The sequence below is a fragment of the Carassius carassius genome, chromosome 3 (genome assembly GCF_963082965.1).
Source record: "Carassius carassius chromosome 3, fCarCar2.1, whole genome shotgun sequence".
Lineage (NCBI taxonomy): Eukaryota > Metazoa > Chordata > Actinopteri > Cypriniformes > Cyprinidae > Carassius > Carassius carassius.
Window position 1 is genome coordinate 16,375,829 of NC_081757.1, and position 27,606 is coordinate 16,403,434.

Consider the following 27,606-nt stretch of genomic DNA (forward strand, 5'->3'; position numbering starts at 1 on the left):
AATTATTTAACAAATATGTTCCTATTAAATATATAGGGATATAGTGTTTATAGAAGCACCGTGTGTTTCATGGGAAGTAAAAGGGAGATCTCTTTTGGCTGATGATGAGTCACTTGCTTTGCATTAAAGGGTTAGTTCACCCAGATAGCAAAATTATGTAATTAATAACTTACCCTGATGTTGTTTCAAACCCGTAAAACCTCTGTTTATCTTTGGAACACAGTTTAAGATATTTTAGATCTAGTCCGAGAGCTCTCAGTCCCTCCATTAAAGCTCTGTGTACGATATACTGTCCATGTCCAGAAAGGTAAGAAAAACATCATCAAAGTAGTCCATGTGACATCAGAGGGTCGGTTAGAATTTTTTGAAGCATCGAAAATTCATTTTGGTCCAAAAATAGCAAAAACGACGACTTTATTCAGCATTGTCTACTCTTCCGTGTCTGTTTTGAGAGAGAGTTAAAAAAAAAAGTAGTCTGGATATCCGGTTCACGAACGAATCATTCAGTTCACCAAATTGAACTGAATCGTTTTAAACGGTTCGCATCTCTAATACGCATTAATCCACAAATGACTTAAGCTGTTAACTTTTTTAATGTGGCTGACACTCCCTCTGAGTTCAAACAAACCAATATCCCGGAGTAATGCATGCACTCAAACAGTACACTGACTGAACTGATGTGAAGAGAGAACTGAAGATGAACACCGGGCCGAGCCAGATAAGAAGAATCGAGGAGCTGATGATACTGCGCATGTGTGATTCAGCGTGAAGCAGACTGACACACAGAGCGCCTGAACCGAACTGATTATTTTGGTGATTGATTTTGAACTGATTCTGTGCTAATGTTATGAGCCCAGGTAAATCGACGGCTTGAATTCAAGGGCAATCATCGCAAATGACGCCATTACGTTGAGCGCAAAAGAACCGGTGAACCGTTTTCTTCAACCGGTTTATTGACACCGGTTTATTGAATCGAACTGTCCGAAAGAACTACTGGTGATCCGAAAACCGATGCAACCGGTTCTTCACTCGTAAACGAGTCAGTCTATTGTTCACTATCTGGCTCGGCTCGGTGTTCATCTTCAGTTCTCTCTTCACAGCAGTTCAGTCAGTGTACTGTTTGAGTGCATGCATTACTCCGGGATATTGGTTTGTTTGAACTCAGAAGGAGTGTCAGCCACATTAAAAAAGTTAACAGCTTAAGTCATTTGTGGATTAATGCGTATTAGAGATGCGAACCGTTTAAAACGATTCAGTTCGATTTGGTGAACTGAATGATTCGTTCGCGAACCGGATATCCAGACTGCTTTGTTTTGAACTCTCTCACACAACAGACACGGAAGAGAAGACAATGCTAAATAAAGTTGTCATTTTTGCTATTTTTGGACCAAAATGTATTTTCGATGCTTCAAAAAATTCTAACTGACCCTCTGATGTCACATGGACTACTTTGATGATGTTTTTCTTACCTTTCTGGACATGGACAGTATACCGTACACACAGCTTCAATGGAGGGACTGAGAGCTCTCGGACTAAATCTAAAATATCTTAAACAGTCTTCCAAAGATAAACGGAGGTCTTACGGGTTTGGAACAACATGAGGGTAAGTTATTAATTACATAATTTTGCTATCTGGGTGAACTAACCCTTTAAATTTGAACTCAACATACAAACAGACCAATCACAAATGAAAAAAGCTTCACTTGACCAGCAGATGGCGCCATAACGCACTATTTAACAGCGTCCTCATAAAACAGCCCTTTCCCTTAAACTAACATGCGAGGTTTGTCAAGACAGCAAACATAGCCTATAAAACATGTGCTATTGAATGATTTATTGCTTCTGTACTTGTCTTGAGAGACACCATGAATGCGCGCGGCTGAGCGCATATCAGTCGGTCGCTGTAATCCCAGCGTGTGACTCACTGATGACGTCCCTGCTTCGCTCTTTAATTTGACTACAGCCCAGTTTCAGTTCAGTGTTGACAGCGGCGCGTGGCGAGCTAGTTGCTTTCTTATTTTAGATGACATTTTGTAACAAAACGGAAAACTGTGGTGGAAAGCGAGTTTAACTTTTAGACTTTGTGACCACGGATGAGCCATGGCTACAATAACGTGTCGAGTGCAATACCTGGAGGACTCGGACCCGTTCGTGTGCTCAAATTTCCCCGTGCCCCGCAGACCTCTGCAGTATGAGCTCAACGAGCATTTGTTGTTGACCGAACAGATCGCCGGGATTCACAAGCTGCTGGAAGCGCCTTTGAAGGTCAGTCATTTACTTCATGATGAAGGTGTGCTTACCTGCACCGAATACCTGCCAGTAAGTGTCCGCGTGTTTATGGTGTTATCTATCTATCTATCTATCTATCTATCTATCTATCTATCTATCTATTTATCTATCTATCTATCTATCTATCTATCGTAAATAAATGGAAGATGTTAGAAATGTTACGTTTACTTTTTTCGAAATGGGGGAAAATCAGCTAGATAGTATGTCTTGGGTATTTTAAATGAGTAAATTTATTGTAGGGGAGAGTGGGGGCGGTTGCAACACTTTTTACATTTCCTTCAGTTTCTCAGCGACTGTTTGTATTAGACAAATATATATATATATATATATTAAACCCATATATTTCACCTACCTGCCCATACTGTTGCAACATGTGTACATGTGATAATATGAAAGTAATTTGTACTTAAATGGACCCTGAAAAACCGAGGGGCAGTTGCAACAGTCATTTAGATGTAATAAAACTCATACTTCGGCATCATTTTTCAAATCTTTTTTTAGTTTATTTGAGACCAGAGTTCACTGAGTTAACTTATTAAAGTAAAAAACAAGTACACAACCATGTAACACCTTTGTAAATCCCACAAACTGATTAATGTAGGCCCTAATAATTTTATAACACCACCAAAAGAACACAAACTGTTTATTTCATAGTATCATGTATTCACAATTCCCCATCTGACTCATAATTGTGGCAAACGTAAATGGAACCACCATCAGTGCAGGCTTCATGAGCCCATGCCTTGCACTGCCAACATTGAAGTCACACCTCGCTTGGTCTGGAGTAGCTCTCCCAACAAAAATCGTCTTCTTTCTCAGAGTCACCGTCCTTCTATGTATGCTTTTTCTTCTCGGTTTTGGTTTGTTGGCTTGTTTCCATTGTGTTTTTTGTCAGTTTTCACTTAACTTTGGTTGGCTTTCTCTTTACTTTTGCTTTCTCCCTCTCCAAAGCCTCCTTTTCGGGGGTGTCTGTCAAGATGGCTGATTTGCATTTTTTCCTACCATTTGCTTTCGTTATCTTCCGTGGTCCTGCTCTGGGGTGAGGTCTAACAGTCTCAGGTGAGAACTCAGCTTGCACTGGAGGAACTGTAGTAGCAGCAGAAGTCCCAGCATGCACTGGAGGAACTGGAAAAGAAGCAGAACTCCCAGCTTGCACTGGAGGAACTGTAGTAGCAGCAGAAGTCCCAGCATGCACTGGAGGAACTGGAAAAGAAGCAGAACTCCCAGCTTGCACTGGAGGAACTGTAGTAGCAGCAGAAGTCCCAGCATGCACTGGAGGAACTGTAGTAGCAGCAGAAGTCCCAGCATGCACTGGAGGAACTGGAAAAGAAGCAGAACTCCCAGCTTGCACTGGAGGAACTGTAGTAGCAGCAGAAGTCCCAGCATGCACTGGAGGAACTGGAAAAGAAGCAGAACTCCCAGCTTGCACTGGAGGAACTGTAGTAGCAGCAGAAGTCCCAGCATGCACTGGAGGAACTGGAAAAGAAGCAGAACTCCCAGCTTGCACTGGAGGAACTGTAGTAGCAGCAAAAGTCCCAGCATGCACTGGAGGAACTGCAAAAGAAGCAGAACTCCCAGCTTGCACTGGAGGAACTGCAGAAGTCCCAGCATGCACTGGAGGAACTGCAAAAGAAGCAGAACTCCCAGCTTGCACTGGAGGAACTGCAGAAGAGGCAGAAGTCCCAGCATGCACTGGAGGAACTGCAAAAGAAGCAGAACTCCCAGCTTGCACTGGAGGAACTGCAGAAGAGGCAGAAGTCCCAGCATGCACTGGAGGAACTGCAAAAGAAGCAGAACTCCCAGCTTGCACTGGAGGAACTGCAGAAGAGGCAGAAGTCCCTGCATGCACTGGAGGAACTTCCAAAGGATCAGATGTCACAGCAATATCTAATTGTCATTATTATTGTCATGAGGGACAGTTGCAACACCATGTGGGGACAGTTGCAACGTGTCCCACCCCCTGGCAGCCATCTTAAAACTAGTGATGCTAGCCTAACAAATTAGCTTGAACACATTGTACCTAAGTCTGTTAAGAGCTAAGAAACTGCACATTCAAACTATAAAACTATAAAGATCAATGCTTAAACAGTTTAGACATTATGACAAAAAATCTAGTTGTAAAAAAAGTTACTTTTTTACCCTGAATTTCAGTTCTCCCATAAGGTAGTTTCACATGTGGCTGTAAACTTCCAGAAAAAAGGAGGGGCATACTGAGCATGTGTAGTAGGAGTGTCATGACTCCAGCTCATTCCTGATTGGATAAATCAGCAATGTTGCAACTGCCACACGTTGCAACTGTCCCCACTCTCCCCTAATATAAGTTTGTTATTTATCTAATAGTTAACACAAATGCTACAGAAAACATGATATTTGTGCCTCTAATCCTTAAAAAGTCGTGTGACACCACAGTGTTCTTTATTCTTTTAATATATCGCCCTTGTAGTGCAATGTTTGAAGGAAGTAAATGGTCAAATTCAAGAGCACATGGCCTCATTGAAGGATATGTGAATGTCTAGAAGTTGGGTAACAACTTGCCTAACTGAAGATACCGGAGCTTCAACTTTTTAATAATTGCTAGTAATCGGGACATTATGTGAACAGTGTTACAATACTGTAAACAAAAGATTGATAGGCCCATACAGTCTATGCTGCACACATTAAAACATTAGAAATGTGTTTCCAAGTGTCTTTATTTGTTCATGGAATAAAAGTACAAAAAGCTGTCACTTGGACCGTACCTTTTGAAAAGCCTTAGTAATTGCACTTTTAAGTACTAAAATGTGTACTAATGTGCACTCTTTAGGGATAAGGTACAAAGGTAGACCTTTTGTAAAAGTACCACCCCATTGACTGCTTTTGTACTTTTACGGTCAATGTGCTTCTGTTTAGCTATATGATAAAATAAGCATGCATGTAATTGTGCACGGGTTTGTGTGTGATCCTTGAATGCATGAAGGGAGGGAATGTAACTCTTTGAGAGGGTTGTCAGAATTGCCTACAGCTGGAGAGCGAGTTGATGCTTGAGAAAAGGATGGGATCTGTAAACAGATAAGCTCAGCTCCTCAATCAAACCATTGTTACGACACAGTTTCAGATGGGACTCTATCAAACACCACCATTTAACAACGATGACCTCTCTTTTTTTGTGCACTAGTAGAAGGCTAATGATGGCTGTTTTGTTTTTTATGAGTGTATGTTCATATGCTATAATGTGAGTGTGTCTCAAGGGTTACGCATTTGAGATTGGATTTTCACTGTAGTTGTGAATGATGTAGTTGGTGTCATGCCAGTCATGTCTAAATGTGTGGAAAGACGACTCGTCTTCCAGTTGCACATTCAAAAAGCATGAAGAGTCTAATATGAAACCGTAATCTGTTTATGTGCTGTGTCAAGTAACAGTGCTAGGCAGTGATGATCTTCTGTCTCTCTCAGTTAGAGGAGTGTACACTGCAACTGGCTTCTAATGGCAACTACCTGGATCTGGATTCATCCCTTGCTGAACAGAGAGATGATCTGGAGCAGCTCTATGATGACGTGGAGTAAGAATATCTTCATAATTTGACATCCAATCTTCTCTCTCTTTCCTCTCTTTCCCTTTCACTGTCTTTTAGTTTAAGTTTTCCCAGAGATGGAAACTTGCATCTGAGACTCAAAAGATAAGACTTTTAAGCAACTGTCTTGCCTTAAACTACAAAATACACTTTTAGACTTTCAGTCTACCAGGAAAAAAAAAAGTTCTTAGAGCATTGTGAGATTGTTTGGATAAAAGGGAGTCTGTCACGCACTCTCGGTCATGAAAACAAAAATGCATTTTTTTTAACAGAATGGCATTTTAAAAAAGAAAAAAAAATCATCAAATTTCATTTAATTATTATTATTTTTTAATTTAACGAAGTTCCTCCCTTGCTGACTTGAATGAATAAACTGTCAATTAAAAGTAGTATTAAAGATTAAATTAATTCATGAAAAACCCTGTCTACATTGTGTTAGGGTGGAATTCATTAATAATCAGGGAAATCCCAATAACTAATTAAAAATATCTTTATTGTTATTAGTGTAAATCAAGTGTCAAATCTTAGTCTTGGTTTGGACTTGAAAGACTTTGACTAGGTTTAGTCTAAAGTCAGGGACTTTTGAACATGTCAGCCCCCATCTAACCCTTCTTTTTAATTTTTATAACAAATCTTTTCACAATCAATTCTTGGGTCAGTCTGAGTTCTTAGTCATTCAAGAACCAAATTTGGGAGAATCGTTCATACGGTGAATGTTACTTACACACACACACACACACACAGATATTTTTAGTGAGGCCAGAGGGAAGGAGTGGACAACATTAGTCACAGATGCTGGGAACATGGCTTTATAATGATAGAGTGTTTAAAAGAGAAAGTGGATAAGAAAAGCTTGCAACACAACACACTGAATCTGGATTTTGGGATGTGCAAGAATGTAAAGTTTTGACCTCTTGGGATATTGTTTTGGATGCATTTAACTGCACTCTGCAGCATTAGCTTTTTAAATACAAAGGGTGTTTCAGCACTGCTATATTTAGTTGTTTTTCTATTACATGGTGGTGTCATCAGACTATAATTATGACTCAAGTGTCTTAATGCTCCTCCAGTAGAACACTTGTATGATGGTTTTGTAGATCTGATACAAAAGCTTCTTTGAGATTATAAATAAGTTCTTAAATTACTATTTGTATTGATTGCTATAACGTGTACCACAGAATAAAGTTCAAAACTTGACTTGTTTGTGATGAATGATACAGCTGCTACATTGCAGGTTCTGTGGGATGCTTGTTAAAAAAAAAAAAAAAAAGAACAGGTTTCAGCCAACACTCTTGTGACATTCATAACTGTTTTAAACTTTGGTAAATTGGTGGCTAATTTGTATGAATTCATACAATATAATTTGTACATATCTACATTGTCTGCTTATGCCCAACCAATGGTAAAGTTTAGGGACATGGTTGTTAGGGGTGTCCTTATTTATTTATTTGTTTGTTGTATATTTTTAAACCAACCTCATTTCAGACTTTCACATTATTTAAGCCATCCATTGTCAAAGGAGGTCTGTCTAACAGAAAGAAAAAAAAAATCAAAGAACATTTCCTGTATGTTTTTAGATCTCCATCCTGGCACATCCATCCATTTGTTCCTTTGTCAGATGGAACAGAATTTAAACAATGCTGCAGAAACTGTTGTAGTCAGGAAATGTACTGATAACTATTCTGTCTTTGACACTATATAGAATTCCCCAATTTGAGTCATTTTTGTAAACTAATGTCAACAATGGCTAGGGTTGCAAAGGGGTGGAGCATTTCCAGTTAATTTCTGAAAATCCCAGGAAATTCAAAAAAATCCAGGAAAGTTTCCAAAATTTCTGGAATATTTCTGAAATTTGCTGGAAAGTTTCCACCTTTTTGCAATCCTAACAATGACTTTTATTCAGTCGTCTTAGATCATAACTGTGAAAAAGTATTTGACATTTTATTTAGAAAATGCTTTACTCAGGTAAAGGCACAATCATGCTCAAAAAAAAAAAACACGCAATAAAACAAGCAGCAGTTTTGGGGGTGTACCATGATGCTTATGATGATAGGGTGGTACACAGTACAGCTTGGAGAAAATTGGATTAATCACAAATTAATGTTTAAGAATATACATTTTCTATATAAAAACAGGTTAATTAATAAGGATCTATGACTTTGGACATATTGTTCCTTTCTTCTGTAGTACAGACTTAACTCTTCCTTAGTATGTTTATTATATGACTGAGATCAGCTTTTGCACTGGTTAAACTGCAAACAATGCTTGGACTAAATGCACTTATTTTGGTAGCACTTTATTTTACAGTCCTGTTCCTCATGTACATACAATGTACTTATTATAATTACAATAATAACTATGTAATAACTAGGTACTAACCCTGAACCTACCCCTAAACCTAACCCTACCTTATGTAGTTACCTTTTATTACCAGAACTTTCTTAGATAAATACACTAAGTACACTATAAGTACACATACTGTAAAATAAAGTGCAACCCTTATTTTTCAGATAAATGCTTATTTATTATTCATTTATACTTTTGAAAACTTGCCAAACTTCTATGTAGAAGGTCTGTGACCCTTGTTCAGCATTACCCAATTATGACTGTATCAGTTTCACTAAATTATTTATTAGTGTTGCTTAGTAAGGATGCTTTGGATCCACCAAAAGACATGAGTGATTTCACACAGGCAGAGCCAGCGTTTCATTGAGTGTGCTGACCACAGCTTAGACTGACAGTCTCAGAATTCACTGAATGGAGCTAAAACCCTGAACCGCAGATTTAGAATTCTGAGTCAGCTCAAACTGAAGGATTGCATAACTTTGGATCTGTAATGCTACTTATACTCAGGCTGTTTTTTTCCTGTTGTGTTCAGCCATGCTCTGGAGAACGACTTTAAAACCCAGCAGAGTGCTGTATTTGTAAAGAGCAAAATTAATACAAGTGTAGTCCGTTTGTTTGTTTAATTACAGGTTAAAAACTTGGGGACTAAGATTATTTTTCCTTTTTAAAGAAATTAGCAAGGAGACATTAATCAAAAGTGGCAGTCATTTATACTGTTACTAAAGGTTTATATTTTATATTTTAACTTTCTGTTCACCAAAGAACCCCAAAAAAAATGCTTTGCCATTTCCACAAAAATATTAAGCAGCTCAACTGTTTTTAATATGGATTAAATGTTTGAAGACTGACAGTTTGGCTGATAAATTCAGCTTTGACAATATATATATGTGTGTGTGTGTATATATATATATATATATATATATATATATATATATATATATATATATATATATATATATATATATATAATTGGAAAATTTAAACAACTATTCTATTTGATATAATTTTACTGTATTTTTAGTCATATAAATGCAGCCTTGGTAAGCATTAGAGACTGAAGGAGAACTAGTTCAAGTTCAAGTCTGCTTTGTCAATTTCCACATGTACAGTACATACATACAGAGAATCGAAATTGCGTTACTCTCAGACCCCGGTGCATACAGATAACATTAACACTAAAGCCTAAAAAAATCTAGATCAAATATAAAATGTAGATACAACTATACAATAAGGGAATGTAAAAAACAAAAAGGCATATAATAAAATTAAAAATAAAGTTAAATAAGCAGCGCAAGGCAAATGACCGATATAGTGCAATTCAATGAAGTGAACAACAGTGCAGATAAAAGATTTTTAGTGCAAAAAAAATCACTTATTAAACAATACCTTAAGTCTGAGTAAAGTGACAAGTGACAAGGGGCTCGAGCAGTTATTTTATTTAACTGACTGATGAGGTAGTGGAATGACGTCAGTTCCATGCTGAATGAGGTAGTGAGCAGACCAATGCTGCACAAAGTGACTTGTACATGCCATCATATAATTAGTGTGTGTGTGTGGGGGGGGGGGGTTCATAGTTCAGTGGTGCCTGGGGAAGAAGAGGGGAGGGGGGGAGTTCGGGAGGGAGTTCAGCTTCCTGACAGCCTGATGGATGAAGCTGTCCTTCAGTCTGCTGGCCTGGCCTGGAGACTCCGCAGTCTCCTCCCTGATGGCAGCAGGCTGAAGAAGCTGTGTGATGGGTCAGTGGGATCACCTGTGATGCAGAGGGCTTTGCGGTTGAGACGTGTTCCATAAATGTCCTTGAGGGAGGGGAGAGAGACACCAATGGTCTTCTCAGCTGCTCTCACTATGCGTTGCAGAGTCTTTCGGCAGGATGCGTTGCAGGCGCCATACCACACAGTGATGCAGCTCATCAGGATGCTCTCGATGGTGCCTCTGTAGAAGGTGTACATGATGGGGGCCGGGGCTCTGGCTCTTCTCAGTTTGCGGAGGAAGTAGAGACGCTGTTGAGATTTCTTGGCCAGTGCTGCGGTGTTTTCAGTCCAGGAGAGGTCCTCTGTGATGTGCACACCCAGGAACTTGGTGCTGCTCACTCTCTCCACAGTCGCACCATTGATGGTCAGAGGAACGTGCTGAGTGTGTGCTCTCCTGAAGTCTACAACAATCTCCTTTGTCTTCTCCATGTTCAGAGACAGATTGTTGTCACTGCACCACTTGGCCAGGCGGCTCACCTCACTCCTGTAGTTTATCTCATCTTTGTTGCTAATGAGACCCACCACAGTCGTGTCATCTGCAAACTTAATAAAGAGGTTGGAGTTGTGTGATAGTGTGCAGTCATGGGTCAGCAGAGTGAAGAGGAGGGGGCTCAGCACACATCCTTGGGGGGCCCCAGTGTTCGGTGTGATGATGCTGGATGTGTTGCTGCCGACCTGTACTGCCTGAGGTCTTCCAGTCAGAAAGTCCAACAGCCAGTTGCACAGCGAAGTGTTGAGCCCCAGCTGAATCAGTTTGTAGATGAGCTGTTGAGGGATGATTGTGTTGAATGCTGAACTGAAGTCTATGAACAGCATTCTGACATATGAGTCCTTTTTGTCCACATGGGTGAGTGCTGAGTGGACGGCAGTGGCGATGGCATCATCGGTCGACCGGTTGGACCGATATGCAAACTGGAAGGGGTCCAGGGAGGGGGGGAGGGCAGACTTGATGTGGTGGATGACTAGCCGTTCAAAGCACTTCATGAGGATGGGGGTAAGTGCAACAGGACGGTAGTCATTGAAGCAGGATGGAGATGGCTTCTTCGGAACTGGAATGATGGTTGTAGTTTTGAAGCATGTGGGAACAACAGCCTGACTGTTGAGATGTGAGACTATGAGATGTTGAAAATGTCTGTGAAGACATCAGTGAGTTCTGCTGCACAGTCTTTCAGTACATGCCCAGGGATGTTGTCAGGACCTGGAGCTTTGCGAGCATTGATCCTGCTGAAGGATCTCCTCACACTGTCTGAGGTCAGCGTCATCACCTGGTCGCCGGGAGGTTCCTAGTGTCTCTGCTGTCGCTGAATTGATGAGCTATCCTCCTGGAGTGCTGTCTCTTAGCCTCTCTGATGCCACGGGACAGGTTGGCCCTAGCTGTTCTCAGGCCCAACTCATCTCCAGCTCTGAAGGCAGCGTTCCGTGTCTTCAGGAGTCTGTAAACCTCCCCTGTCATCCATGGCTTCTGGTTGGCCCGGACAGTGATGGTTTTTCTGACCGTTACATCATCAATACACTTGTTGATGTAGGCAGTGACAGTCTCTGAGTACTCCTGGAGGTCAGTGGTGTTATTGCATGTGGCAGCCTGTTTAAACATGTCCCAGTCAGTTGTGTTGAAGCAGTCTTGAAGAACCTCTGATGATCCTTCTGACCACACTTTAATCTGTTTGTAAACTGGTTTGGCGACTTTAATGAGCGGTCTGTATGCAGGCATTAGCATAACAGTGATGTGGTCTGAGGCTCCGAGGTGGGGGAGGGGGAGGGGGAGGGCTTTGTAAGCTCCTCTCTGTGTGGTGTAAACAAAGTCCAAAATGTTATTACCTCGTGTTGGAAAGTTGATGTGCTGGTGTATTTTTGGAAACACACTCTTTAGGTCAGCATGGTTGAAATCCCCAGCTATGATGAGAAAAGCATCAGGGTGTGCTGTCTGCTGCTCACTGATGTGCTGGTACAGTTAATTTAGTGCGTCGTTCCTGTTGCTGATAATGTTGAACAGGGGAATGTACACCGAAATGAGCAGTATATTCCCTCGCCAGATAGAACGGCCGGCACTTAATAATCATAAACTCCACCAGGGGTGAGCAGTGTTTGCAGATCACAACAGTATCGCGGCACCACGTGTCATTGATGTAAACCCAAAGCCGACCGCCGTGGGTTTTTCCTCCCGCGACGAGCTCTATCCGCTCGATATTACGTCAGCTGGTCGAGCTGAATAGCGCAGTCTGGAACGCTGTTGCTGAGCCATGTTTCCGTGAACACAAAAACACAACAGTCTCTTACAGTCCTCTGAGTTGAGCGTAGTAATCGAATGTAGTCCAGTTTATTGTCCAACGAGCGTACGTTAGCCAGTACGATGGTGGGGATAGATGGCTTGTGTGGGTTAGCCGTTAGCCTAGCCCGGATACCTCCGCGCTTACCCCTCTTCTGCTTCCTCTCACGCCGCTTGTGGCACCTCCACTGTGGGCGAGATGCAGTAGTGGGGGTCGGTGATGGTGAAGGCCTCCGTAGCAGACCGAGATCCCGCAGCTGTTCCGTGTGCGCGGAGTTTAACTGTAAAAATGTGGTTCTGCCGACATCGAGCAGAAAATCGCGACTGTATTTGCGCTTACAGACAGGTAGACGCGACGACAACGTACAAAAACACTGCGACTCACAAGACAAAAAAACGAAAACACCTTTCTGTCGGGACAGAGAGAAGCCGCTGCGTGTGGGCGCGCCGCCATCTTGGTTATCCAAGTCACCTAGTCAACTAGCAGCTTCATGCCCGTGGAAATGCAATAATTTCTCATTATAAAGCATTTTGAATCTTTCTAAGGTCTCAGTGTTTGTGTTTGTGGGGGTGTGTGTTTAAAGTAGGGATGCACCGAAATGAAAATTCTTGGCCGAAACGGAAAACCGAAAAAGAGAAAACCAAGGCCGAAAACCGAAACACCGAAAGAAATTATGCCAATTATTAGTACCATTGCATTTATTGCTATGACCGTGTACTAACTTTACTAAAATTAAGACATTGCAATTGCATAACTTAATATTAGTTTCAAAGATAATTACAATTACATATTTTTTTTTTTAAAACATAAAAATACATAATTAGAAATTATGCAAATATTTATTAAGCACATTGCAACAATGCACAGTATAAAATAAAATTCAAACTAAAAATTTATCCCACTCATGTGTATATTAAATAATAATGTACAGGCCTACTGGCCTGCAGAAAGGTTTTAAAATGAACTGGTCTCTCATAAAAACAAAGTGCATTTACGTGAAGTGCATTTGAAATTTTTCTCTGTAGGACTAGAAAGTGCATTACTTCTCCAGTAGGCAAGAGGGTTATCACTTCTGGGGATGGGGACTTCAGATAGATAACCATCTAGCTGTTGAGCAGTTGAGCTTGTCATCTGCCTGACATTTGAGAAATATTTGAGAGAGTGTATTTAAATAGGGCCAGGGCATAAATAAACATTTTTATCAAATTAAAGCAGAAATCTAGCAGAAATATGGCTACAATCTTATATTATTGTATGTATATGTATGTATGTAGCCTATTGGCGCTTCTCCGTCTCCACGCGGGTTCTCCGCATCCAGCGCGGCCTGGATCATTTCTCGTGCGCGCTGCCTTATTTCCGCATCCAAGTAATGGTCATTCGCGATGAAGTGCAGAGGATTCGAAAAGATCTCAGTGAGACGTGTGCTAACAGACTCTATAAGACTGTACTTTTTCTTTGTTTTCACTTCGTGGTCCGTCTTAATCTCTTTGTTAGGAGACGCTTTAGTGCTGCGAATAAAGGAATAAGAAGAGAGAGAATGTTCTCACTGGTGTGAAGTGAATGTCGCGGGGAGCTCGTGGTCTGCGCTATGCAGGTGCACGTGCAGGTCGCGGTTTCTGTTTGCGTCATCACAACATTTCGGCCGTGTTGTTTCGGTGATAAAAGTCTATGGGCCGAAAACCGAAAATGCACTTTTGGGCCATTTTCGGCCGAAAATTTTCGGTGGCCGAAAATTCGGTGCATCCCTAGTTTAAAGCATACATGGTGTGTATTTGTAAGCCAGCAAAAATGTAGCTACAGCTGGAGCTCCTTCAGGTTCGCTGAGATTGGCAACACGTCATTTGAAACAGCAGCACTCAGAAAATAAAAGACAATATTGGGGTGTGTGTAAGAATGTCTGTGTCTTTGTGACTGGTTGTATGAACCACACAGAACATCGTGAAGAAAACATAAGCCATGGATAGGTCAATTTTAAGCCACGAACACTCTTGATGCATAGTTTCCATGTTTACTCTCTCTTTCCATACCTTAATCCCTACCAACCCATATTCTCTCTTTCTGACTCTGTCTCCAGTCTGCCTTCAGTGTAGTGTGTCTGTAATAATGACAAATTTACAGTATTCTTTAAATGTATTTTTCTCCATCGGTCTCATTAACATAGGGAAAGAATTCAAGTGAACCGTATTCACCTAGAAAAATAAGCACAAACTGTTTCTGAATTATGTTACTGGTTTTGATGTGTGAGATCTTAATTCTCAAATTTTTCTTCTTTCTATAGAAAAGGCAAAAAGCCCATCTTGATTCTTCGTACACAGCTCTCAGTACGGGTTCATTCCATCCTAGGTAAGAGTGTTCTGTATACACTGTACTACTATATGATGAGCATATGACTGATATGCATGCTTATTTCATAAGCATTTGTATCTGTATTGCTGAGGAGGCCAGTACGTCATTCCTGGCTTTCAGTTCTGGCTGTTGGTTTAGTTCTTCTTGAAGGCAAAAAAGGACCGCGTTCTCCAAAAATGCTGAAATGGTATTATCCCTGTATAGTTTTTTTCCCCCTCAGTTGAGAACTTTCCAACTATATCTTCATAATCCTCAGTGACAACTTCAGGTTCAGCTGGCCTCTCATCGTAACATGGATCTGTGAAAGGAATGAACATAAGATTTCCCCACTTAAAGGTGCACTAAGCAATAAAAAATAAAAACGCTGGTGACCACAGTGTCGGACAAAGTCCCAAAACGCACTTGAAGCCAATCAGCAGTAAGGGGGCGTGTCTTGTAATGATGGAGAGAAGAAAGTGCTCTATTTGAGTGCACAGGATGGATATTAGCAGATCTGCTATAAATGGAGAGAAATGACAGATAAAAAAATAAAAAAAAGTAAAATATAAGAAACAAACCATTAAAAAGAAGGGTTATGATCAGGCAAGAGTTAAGACGCAGCAGCTCAAGAAGCGGGAAGGCCTGGAATTGGACGCTGAGGTTGCATTGTTTTTTCTTCTTGATAGTTGCATAGCATTGATTTTTGCTTTGTTTCATACAACTTATCCGTTTTGGCTTTTGTTTGAATATGTGTGTGCCATCTTCACTTGTTTCTGTGATTGTCGTTGCCATGGTTGTTTACGTATGCGTGGGTTGGAGATTTCAAAATGGGGGCAAAGTCCTGTTGGGCTATGGGCGTGTTTGTTTTGGTGCTATAAAATATCGACATCGTTTGGCAAAAATCACTTTGTGCACATTTTAATAGTTCAAATACAATTGGTTCAAGTCATGGACTGAACTGCTTCGTTTTTATATTGTACTGTTCTCTGAGGTCCACTTATAATGTTATCAACATAACATAATTTCAAAGTAATAGCCTATTTTCTGTTCTGTTTTAACTCCCTCATCAGAACCGAGTCGGCGTTGTGGATTGTTAACTCTGCAGTAAATGCCTACTGCTATGATTGGCTAATAGTTGTGTATGTTTGATAGCCTACAGCCTTCACAGGTTGACGCTGGTGTGATTGCAGTTAAAAATGCATAAATACTTGTTGCATATAAAACGATCTGTTTAACAGACAAAGCAATAGTGACACACTTGTGTTGTGTAATGTTACTGTTAGATAAAATATAGACGGCACAGCATCGTCTTCTAGGTTCAGGCTTTTTGAAAATCCTGTGTCCAATTGTGCCTTGTTTGTAAACAAATCCATGGTAAAATGAAGTGAACAAAGGACCAAGTTTTTACTGATGCAGTCAGTCTTCATTTAAAAATAGTTCATTCACTCTTTCCTAACATTGGGAACAGAAGGAAGGCAATGCAAAGATTGTTTTTCCACAACTTGGCACTGCACAGTATCTTGTTGTCTTCAGAGCCGTCTTTATTGTTTGGTTTCTGTATACAGTCCAGATATTCGTCACTCTCCATCATTTAGTTTTTGGTTAAGCTATACCTGATAAATATAAACTTAAGGGCAAAACATGTCATCTCTACTCTCTTTAATGAATAAGACAAAGTAGCTTGACTAGATTTTTGGCACCAGATGTGTCCAAAACTTCTTTCCAGTCCTGTTAAATGCATAAACCCCTTCAAAAATGTTTTTGATGTCCAGGGTGTAGTAACAAAGTTACCTCTGTGAGGGATTCCTCTCCACATATTTAGAAAGTGCAGAATGAATGGCACTCCATCAATGTGACCAAACCAGAAACACTCAATTTATAATCAACATGTCCATCTGCACTGCAAGTTTCAGGTATACCCAAATTCATGTGGTGGTATAAACATTTCATTGTTCACTTACTTTATATTTATATTGATTATTTATTTAAATTGTTGATGTTGCCAGGGCCTAGTCACACCCTGTGATTAGCTATTATTTTAATTTGTATCGTGTGACATAGTGAACAGATGAGAAGGTGGAAACAAGGCCTTTGGAAACCTTTTGATACCATCTGTGTATACACTATGAATGAACACCTGTCTCCCCTCCATACTGTCTGTGAATGCATGTCTTGTCTTGGATTATATTATGCTGATGTATTTTTCTACTGATGGGAAATTTTTGAATGGATGTTGGTTTTTGAGTGTGTGTGTGTGTGTGTGTGTGTGTGTATTTGAGTGATGCAAAGAGAATAACATACCTCAAGACAGGAAAGACTGGTCCAGTCCTGGGGTTTCTGGGTCACTGTGATGCACCACACACCTCTGATGGTGTGCTGAATCTTTGGTGCTGCTTATGTGGTCATGCACAATAGATAATGATTTACCAGTTTTAGCGCAGTAGATATTTTTATTTCTAAACTACTGTCTTGTAATAGAGGTAATGCTGAGTCCTTGTAATTGTGTTGTCAAGAATGTCATGTGGAATGTTCAGGAATTTAATCACGTTGCCAGTTTATTTTCTTTGTCTCTGCGTGAAGTGTTGCTCTTTTCAGATCTGAGATGTTTCCCTCTCTATATTGACCAGTTGAAATGCATGAAAAAAATAAAATCTTGGCAGTGTTTTTTGTTTGTTTTGTTCGCATTTGGATCAGTTTGAATTAAAGAACAAGCAATCAACCCCCACAGAGGTCTTGTAGTGTCTGGCATACTTTTACTTTATTAATTAAGGCATACTATGCTCACGCTTTCACTCATTTGTTACAAACAAGTGGCCAGGCTCCATTCCAGTGCTTACTGTGACTGCATGGTCACATGACTTTGGCTCTTGAACATGTGCCACTGGTGCTCTATTGATGCTGTCAGTGCCAGCTGGCCCAGCCAATCAGATTCAAGTAAAAAGTGTCTGATTTGACTGAGATCCAGCATTTTAATAAAGCCATTGATATATAAGTCATGGCCGTTTATAAATGTTTCTGTTGGAACTGGAACAGGCTTCAGTGTTTCCCATAGAATTAGATTAGAGCTGAAACAACGAATCGATTTAATCGATAAAAATCGATTATTAAAATAGTTGTCAACTAATTTAGTCATCGATTCGTTGCTAAATAACTTTTATTTGCCGTAAGCGGCTCATTTCGTGCATATTTCAAATCTGCGGTGACCAAAGTGTGGCAGTAATGAGCCACCGGAGGTTTTACTCAGCCAGTACAGCAGGAGAAGTAGCGAATAGCCAATAGCTGGCCTCGTTTTATGTCACGTGCTTCCCGAACAGCGTCTCTGCAGCATTTAGCGGGATGTGGGAGACTGGGAGTACTTTACTTTGAGCCTTCAAAAAAGAAGAGTAACCTGTAAACTCTGCACTACTGAACTGTTTAAGGGGACGTTCACATATCGCGTCTTTTGCGCGCTCTAGTTCGTTATTTCCAACACCGCACCGCATCGAGTTAAAAACATTTCAACTTTTCAGAATGCTGCAAGCGCACCGCGGGTCATGTGACAAGAACTAACCAATCAGCTTCATCCTTTCCCGTAACAACGTTAAAAGCTCAGTCAAGATGAAAGGAACAGCTGATCATAGTTGTATATGGATTTCCATTTTGAAATAAATTTAGTAGCAGAGCTACTGCAAGCGATTTTTTGAGCTGCAAATCCATTTATCCTTTGCTGAAATTTCCGCGTCTTCAAGGAGAGAGCACGTCATGGTTGCTTAGCGCTTCTGCCCGAGCGCTTTGGAAAGAAGGAGAAAGCGGCGCGCCTAGCGTTTTCCACGCGTTTTTAGGCACGATATGTGAATGGCCCCTAAGATTTTTATTTGTGCAGATTCTCCAGTACAATGTTGTTTGCACATGTTTAGTCGTAAAAGCTGATAACATTGCTTTTTAACAGTTAACATTTAAAGCTTTACAAACATGTTCTGTGATCAGTTTGTCGTTTACCAGTTCAAAATTCAGTCGTGCAGCCTAATTATGACTGAATGAGAGAGGTAAATGTTTAAAGATATTTGAAATGCACTTTTTTTCTAAGTATTCACTGCTCTTTTTCACACAGCAGGTGTCCAATTTTTTTTCCGGACAACCTTCTGATGGATTTTACTTTAAATTGTGAGTTCCATTCAGGTTTCATGCCACTGGCACTTTATTCGAAGGATTGTTTACAATTTCACAGCATAAGCTATAAAGCTGTTTCCCAGTAAATAATAAAATACAATGCACTGCAATTTTATTCTGTTTTATCCTTATTCTTCGTGAAAATATGTTCTGAAAGATTCCTTAAGCTTCGTTCGGGATGTTAAACTACTTTAGGAGCTCTAAGGTCTGCCATGGTGAAAACATTATTTTAAATCTCCTTGTGAAATTTGCTAGAGTATGGGTCAGTGTTCTGATTGCAGAATAGTTCGACAAAGGATTACTAACACAATAAAACAACTCCAGGTATATTTTTGATTAGGATATGACAGTGCAAAATGGTTAAAATCTCTTAAAAATCTATGCTGAAGGATAAAGACCATTTATTAATAATTTACTTGGGGAAAAAATGGGAAAAACTAAAATATAAGTACATAAACCGATTAATCGATTAATCGTAAAAATAATCGACAGATTAATCGATTATCAAAATAATCGTTAGTTGCAGCCCTAAATTAGATTCTATTTGCGGTGGTGTTTGGGGACTGGGGAGGGGGGGGGGGGATTAAGTTAAATACATATATATATATATATATATATATGATATATGTATATAGCATAAATCTATCATATATATTTTAGTGACAAGTACACATTTCCATTGCCACCACTTAGTTTCAGATACCTTAAAGGGATAGTTCACCCAAAAAATACTCACCCTCAAGTTGTTCCAAACCTGTATGAGTTTCTTTGTTCTGTTGAACACAAAGGAAGATATTTGGAAGAATGACAGAATCAAACAGATCTCGGTCCCCATTGACTTCCATAGTAGGAAAAAATATATACTATGGTAGTCAATGGGGACCGAGATCTGTTTGGTTACAAACATTCTTCCAAATAGCTTCCTTTGTGTTCAGCAGAACAAAGAAACTCATACAGGTTTGGAACAACTTGAGGGTGAGTAAACGATGATAGAATTTTCATTTTTGGGTGAACTATCCCTTTAAAGACATTGCTATTGCTACATTGCTATGCCATTGCTACACTTTCTATGCTATGACTGCTCCACAGACTTCTTATTGCAAATTTTGCTCACACACACACACCTACACAAACCTGGACCTGGAGATGGACACACACACACACACACACACACTCAAACTCACAAACTTACTGACACACTCAAACACAGGCTAACACACTCAAGCATTCAAAAAGACTCACACACAGACTCAGACACACACACCAAACTGGACCTGGAGGTGGACACACACAGACTCTGACACACACACACAAACCTGGAGATTGAGGTGGACAAAAACCAACACACACCAACCTGAACCTGGAGATAATAATAATATAATGTCTAGTCTGGTGGCTGTGAGATATATATAAACCTACCAACGTCCGTTGCCATGATTTTTGGAATGACTGATCGCGAGAGGAAAAAAATGACGTTTTAGTCGCAAAACATTGGTTAATGGAAACGCCGTCATTTTGCAATAGTTGTTTATCGATATTTAGAAAAAAAACACAAGTTTTGCGCGAATCTGTAATGGAAACGCGACAGCGCTTAACATAGGCTAACTTCTCAGAGTTATGTTGAGCAACAGTGTTCATTACTAACCATTCAACTCCGGATTGATTCTGGAATCTTCGCTGGGGGAATAATTATTAAGCACCGGCAACAATCCGTCCTCTAACTAACGCATGCTCATGTTTTGATTCAGATCGTGTTCGAAGAGGAGGGGCTAGTCGTGCGTGCCTACGTTGTCAGTTTGTGAGAGGGAGGGAGCAAGCAGCGCGCAGCTCTACAATAAAATACAATTGTACCCATATTAAATAGTTTAAAAATCTGAATCAATCCGTGGCGGCCAGCGTTGATATTGTGGCGGGCCGCCACAAATTAATGAATGTATGGGAAACTCTGGGCTTGTCATTTAGTTAATAACCATGTCTAGTAAAATGGGTGATTTTTACATAGTTGCTTTGTCTTCAAAATAATGCTTTATTTTTTTCATAACTGTGCATATGAATAGGTCTATAGGTTTTACGTGCTCCTCCAGTGACGTTTTTAAATTTGTTCTTAGCTGAGTCATAGCTTGCTTTTCCCCATTTGCACAATTCACATTTTAAGTGTGACTTGAACTTTCTGAGCTTTGACACTATGTTCTCCCCGATATCCAGCATGTTCACTCACTTTATTTTTTTTTCTTTGAGAACACGGTGTTCCTATCCATTCAGTATCAAATGTGTCCTGTGTTGCTCTCCACTACAGACATAATTTATGGAAATGAAAGAATCTGCTGAGTTACTTCCCAAGTGTCTGAAGGAGTGTGTAAAATATGTATATATATCCATTCAGGATAAAAAGATTCTGGCTTTGCAATTTATACTGTAACTCCACAGAGGCTTATCAATATCTAACGTACACATTGTTGTTCAAATAAGTGCTTCTGTAAACTTTAAAGTTAAAAAAATCAGTTAATTGAAAAACCTTTCCTTTGATAACCACAGCCTCTATCAGTTTTAGACTGCCGGCCTTTATCTTCCTTCTAAAGAGGAATTTAAATGGCAAACCAAGTTTTAATGTCAGTTTTAGGACATTTGCTAATGTTTTTACGTTTCTGCTGAATGAATGGATTAAAATGGCACTTTGCACAGGTTCCCACAAAACAATGTAATTCATCATATCCTGTACTCAGTCAAGGGATTTGTCTTTCCTCAAGAGTCCTCAGCTTGCAGGTTCATGCAACATTCATTCTTGCTGCAACTAGATAAATTATGCAATATCATATTATTGTCTCCTGCACATCCAGTTTTGTCTTGTAACTTGGAATGGAATGGGTTAAGTTTTGAACTGATGAATACTTTTTCCACAATACTTTTTATTTATTGTATTTTCTTTCAAAAAAATCTGGATTCTCTGGAAACCCTGGGTGTTTAGGTATGATTTCTAGATTTGAAAAATAATGAAAATGAATAACATCAGCGCATCTGCATTAAAATAGTCATTTAAAAAGTGTGCGTCAGATGCAGGTTGTATTGCAATGCATCGTTTCTAATATATCTGCATTGGCAAAAATCAGTTTATTTCTAAAGTATTATTAGTAGATGTGCTACACTTTTATTATTTAAAGAGTGACAAATAATTTGTTACCATTTTTTTTTTTTTTTTTTTTTACATGTAGATTGATTTCATTTCCTCTCTCTAAACGGTTTCTCAAGCACGTTCTCTCACCACTGCTGCTACGTGAATGACGTGTCACAACACTACAGAGACCAGAATTCTCTCTCTCTCTCTCTCTCTCATGTGTGTGTGTGTGTGGATATATATATATGTATATGTATGTGTATGTGTGTGTGTCACACACACACACACACACACACACACACACACACACACACAACACACACAACAATCAACAAAACATTGGTAATTGAATGGATTTTAATGTCTATGCAAATTAAAAGCAACCATTAGCTGTCAAATTCCATGTGCTTAACTTTCAATTGAAATAAAATCAGTCAAAACAATAAAAAAAAGCTCATATAAAACAGTCAGTAAATGCAAAACATTTTCAAAGGTTTTTCATTTAAGTAATTCTTAAAAAGGAGGAACAGTGTCAATTGAATTGGCCAACATGAAATGCCATGCTGCAGATAGGTCATCCCTAAGGCCTCGGGCTTCTGTTTCCTCCCGTTTATGTGAGGCTGGAGAGCAGCACATACTGTTTGAATTTTACCAAATCCACCCATACACCTGTCATTAGCATCAACGCCTCTACAGACCCCTCTCCCTCACATAGACGCGTGAATGTGAACCACAAACACTTTATGTAAGTGGTATTTCAAACCTTGAAGTGTACAACATAGTGCCAGAACAGGACAGCTGAGTTTATTTTTATATTTAATGCCACCATGAAGATGGTTAACCTTCTTAAATGCCTCTATAATATCTTCTTCCATCTACAGCTTAAGTATTTAGCCCTCTCCTGTTTACAGAAGCAGCAAAGTGACTTCTGGATTTAACTAAGCTTTTGTTGACTGATCTGCTTCAAAATCCTGTCTCCATACTGCAGGGTTCCCACAATAATGGCAAACCTGGGGAATCTTTAAATATACCTTTACATATATGAATCTACATTTTTATTGTCCTTATGGGATAGTGAACCTCAAAAATGATCTATGACTTGCCTTTTTATTTATTTTTTAACCCTTACAATGAAAAGTCATTGGATACACAAATCGTGTTTTGACCCGTATGAAAACAAAAAAAAAGTTATAACATCTTTTATTTTCAGCAGTAGAAAATAAGTTATACAGGTTTGGAACAGCATGGGGGTGAATAAATTATTTTCAGTGTTTGGGTGAACAATTATTGTTCTAGGGAAATGAATGTCAAAAGGTGTGGGAACCATGATATTAAAGGCAAACTGTTTAAACTGTTTGTAAGCCTGTCTCTGATTCCTTTATGTCAGCTACTCGTGTTCAGACTTGTTGGCTCTCTGTCCATAGTGTGCTGAAATGCTCTGAAAGACGAGGTTGTAATCTGGGGCTATAATATCGTTTCCCAGTACTACTGCCATCTAATCAAATACCATTCTATTGAATTTACTTCACTGTTGCAGTGCTAATGTATGTATAGTCACAATTGAATATCTTTTGAATTGAGATAGTTATTCATCTCAGACTCTTTGAATTTTCCACCATCCATTGCTCTAATATGGTTTTCTGAGCATGGCTGCCAATGTTTGGTCCACAGGGACGAGGACCCAGACATATTGGAGTCTATTTATAAAGAGGGTTTGTGTAGTGGCACAATGCTATATGCCAGTAAGTACTTCTGTTCCACATTCAGTTTTTATTTTATTATTATTTTTTATTTATTTATTTTCCACCTTCAAGCTAATCAAGAGCCAATGTGCCTATACTGTACATGCACTGTGGGTTACCCAAGTTTGCAAAACCCTAAAACATTTTTTCATGATGCTCCAATTCCAATTTTAGCTCTATCTCTTTCTTCTTTCCCTTTGTGCCCAAGTCATTTATGGGCATTACAGCCTGATCTCTCTCTGCCACATATTTTCATGCCTTGTGTTCCTCGTCCACCTGACAGTCTATCTAAAGCATCATGTTCACCACAGAAGCGTTTCACATCCCTGTGTTGGCATCACTCTGGGGACTCCTCATACCCTTGGTGACTCATTTGGATCGCAATTTTTCATACCTAAAGATAATCTCCCATAATACTCAGCTGCTGGTGTCATACTCTATTGCAAATATGTGCTGAGGTCAAGTCTGAATCGGGCTTTGGCTGGAATGAGTCCAAATGTCATTACCCCAGGAAATGCTGCGTCTATGTCTATCAAAGTTTACATGCATTTGTCCAACTACACAGACCACACATGTAGCACTAATAATAGTGTTAATAATAACAATGGTGAGCATTGAACTGTCTTCATCAGGAAGTTTCATTTCTTTATATTTTGGAATGAGACTTTTTTTTTTTTTTTCTAACCCTCTGACCTAAAATATTAATTTGAAGTACGTCCGGAGATTTAAATTTATAATTTAAGAACTTTGGATTTTCACAGTTCTCTGATTTTGGTTAATGTTCACATGACGTGCAGGTTAACACATCAATTTTTTTTTTTTTTTTTTTTTTTTTTTTTTTATCAATTGTTCTTCATTCGCAAGTCTAATGACCTGACGGTAAAAAAAATAAAGGCAAATTATGCTTAGTCCATTTGCATGTTAGAAACCAAGGGAAAGTCCAAAAGTCACTTTGGATAGAATCTCTGCCAAATGCAGAGATTAATGTGCATGTAAAGTATTTTGTTTGCATTTTAGAAATAAAGCCTACAAACATGCAAATTAAGTAAAACTGAAAATCAATCATTTGGAAAGTTTCTCAAGACATTGCAACAGTGTTTTCAGCTTATCGTCAATCAATATAAAGATTATTATTATAATTTTTTTTACTTATCTTTTCCCCCCTTGATTTGTGTAAGCTGCCAGGCACACTTGGCTGTTGTTAACAAATTAATGTTATGGCAACAATGACAGAATTATTTCATGCTGTGGTGCTCTTGGCTCAACATTAGCAGCTGCCCTTTGACCAAATAAGTTCTGTAGATAAGGTTTTTTTTTTTTTTAGGGCATGTATGTTGTTACTCTACAGAACAGAGGCAAATTTATCTACTACAATAAGTGGGGCTTGAAGTTACAGAAGGCTGTAAAAAATAAGTGATAAAAGTCTGTTCATGTGAACTTAAAGTGGACTTAGATACCCAACAACAGCACAACTCTCTGGCTGGCAGGCAAAGATATCAGTGTAAAAATCACAAATTTGAAATTGATTTTATACAACATTTCAGTAAACTAGTAGTTAATATTAAGAGACTTATGTTTTAGACACCATATTGCCTATTTTTGGTCTTTCACCAACAAAAAAGTTTCCAAACAAAGCCACAGCACTAGGGGTGTAACGATTCACTCGTTTTCTCGATGCATCGATTACAAACCTTGTCGATTCATATGCATCGATCTTGAAACATGATTTTTGAATCGTGAATCACCGATCTTGGACAATAATCGATTCAAAATGCTAAGAATCGAATGAATCCCGATTTCTATAACGATTCAATGCTTTCAAAATGTATACAAATTAAATTACTACACGCATGAATTAATGGAGACCTTGAAGAGTGTTCGTGAATCGTGCCTCTTATCTGTCCTTCACGCGCTCCAGTGACTGTCACAGGATTGCGCTCGCGCTCCGTTCTCTCTGACGCAGCTGACGTGTGATCTATAGGACTCGTGGCCAGTAATGCTAACGTGAAGTAGTTTTACTTTTCTGTAGATTGTCAATGGCTCTCTGCATCTTACCGACGGAGTTACCGGAGCCGTCGACAGCTGTGTTTATTGCATGGAAGGAGCAGAAATGTAAGTGTCTAAATCATACGCACAGATCCATTGAATGATAAATGTTCAATGCGGATGAACCGAATATACGAAGGAAACTTTTAAAATGAACCACAGCATTAACAACGACCTTGAAATAAGAGCGCGAGATTTATCTGATAATCAGATGCATGAAAGTAGCGTTTGTTTCATTAGCAAACAGACATCTGGCGCGTTTTCTCTCAGAATCATTCGCTGATGGAGGGGAAAAGTTAAATAGAGATGAAGACGTTTTCACACTGAAAGAGAAGCGATCTCGCTCTCATAGACGTGCCAGGCTATATCTGCAGCTAAACTGAGTAAAAGCAGAATGAACTGATGAAACTAAAAAAAACCCACAAACAATTTATGAATGATGCAGTGCTAATTGACAGTACAGAAACTATAAAGTATATTTTCTACCTTATTCTGTGCAGAAAATTTAAATAATTGCTAATTAAATGTAGCCTAGTATATAAAACAATCATAAAATTGCAAAATTGCAATCATAAAATTACAAATGATTGATTATTGTCCAGCAGTGTATTTGATTTACTACAGCTATTCCTTGTAAAAAAAATAAAATAAAATAAAAATAATAATAATAATTATTATTATTATTATATAGGCTACATACATAAAATGATTGTATTTGACATTTCTGTCACTTCTGAAATTATGGTTACGCCCCTGGTGTGACAAAATGTTAGCTTATACATAATAGTCTTTAAGCTCTTTTTTAAAAACTTAGCTTGCATACATTTTTACATATGCCATGTCGCATCATTAAACTAGCATTTAACAATGGACAAAAGGTTTTTTTTTTTTTTTTTTTTTCTAACCTATGGTTCTCTAACCATAAATGCTACTGTAATTTGCCCCCTGACTAAGCATTTAAAGAATTTAGTAGAAGCATTTAAATAATCCCGTGAATGCACTTAAAGAATGCAGAATCGAATCATATAATAATTGAATCGAATCGAATTTAATTGTGAATCGAATTGAATCGTTCTAAATTTGCAAAAATCGTTCTTGAATCGAATCGAAAACCTATGAATCGTAATCGAATCGCTGCCTTGCCAAAGATTCACAGCCCTACACAGCACCGTTTTGCGCCTCTGAAATACATGTTTCACTCCTGAATGAATCAACCATTTGTATGATTTGGTTCAATCGCAGTGACTCACTTATTAACACTTGCTGCCACCTATTGGCTGTTTAATTTCAAATTTTAAAGTATCTTTTATATATATATATATAATTTTTAAATTTCAAATAAGTATTCAACATTTTAGATTAAAATTTCAAAACATTGTTTATGCATTTGTAACTGCAGGTTAAAGCATTCATGCTAACATCTAAATGCCACTTCAGATGCAGCTTCTGTGTTTCCAATGCATTGCATGAATTTTGTTGGTAATTATTTTATTTGTTTGGTAACATTCCCAAATGTCTTATTTTTGTAATTTACTTTTTTTATTTAAAGGTAAGAATTTGCCACACTTCTAGAAAAAAAAAAATGCTGTGAACTGACCGCCACACAGATTCAGCTCTCCATGGCAGTCCTGCAGCACAAAACTTTTACCAAAATTTCATCTGATTATCAATAAAGTCAGAGAAAATATAGAGCGATCATGTTTTGGCAACATCGCACACCCCTAGGCCAGATATTTAATTCTTCTCTGCTTCGTGATCGTTTGGGATACCTATTTCACTAATCATCATTAGGTTTTCTCAGCGATAACGAGGATGGGACGAGGAAAAGAGCTTGACACAATTCAAACACTGCCCATAACAAATGTTTCTCATTGTGCGAAGCATAAATTTCTTTGTGGTCTGTTTTTTGTTTTTAATCAAGGACTCATTTACTGTTGATTTTTGTCTTGAACATGGTCTTCTGTATTCTGGGAATAATTTCGATTACTCTTTTTGGCAACCAGCTCTGTGCATGCTTTCTATTGATGC

At 38.9% G+C, this 27,606-nt stretch overlaps 1 protein-coding gene across 6 annotated transcripts in view; it reads left to right on the forward strand.

Moving 5' to 3' along the window:
- Positions 1–1,781: 1,781 nt before the first annotated feature.
- The window catches only part of LOC132121772 (FH1/FH2 domain-containing protein 1-like), a 58,231-nt gene continuing 32,406 nt past the window's right edge, over positions 1,782–27,606 (forward strand). For 5 of the 6 annotated variants that reach the window (XM_059531528.1, XM_059531540.1, XM_059531533.1 and 2 more), the window contains exons 1-3: positions 1,783–2,265; positions 5,722–5,828; positions 14,483–14,547. In XM_059531528.1, the coding sequence (XP_059387511.1) occupies positions 2,101–2,265; positions 5,722–5,828; positions 14,483–14,547 (337 nt within the window). In that variant the 5' untranslated portion in view covers positions 1,783–2,100. Of the gene's footprint in view, positions 2,266–5,721; positions 5,829–14,482; positions 14,548–27,606 lie in introns of all 6 variants that reach the window. The other variant, XM_059531561.1, reaches the window with a different exon arrangement.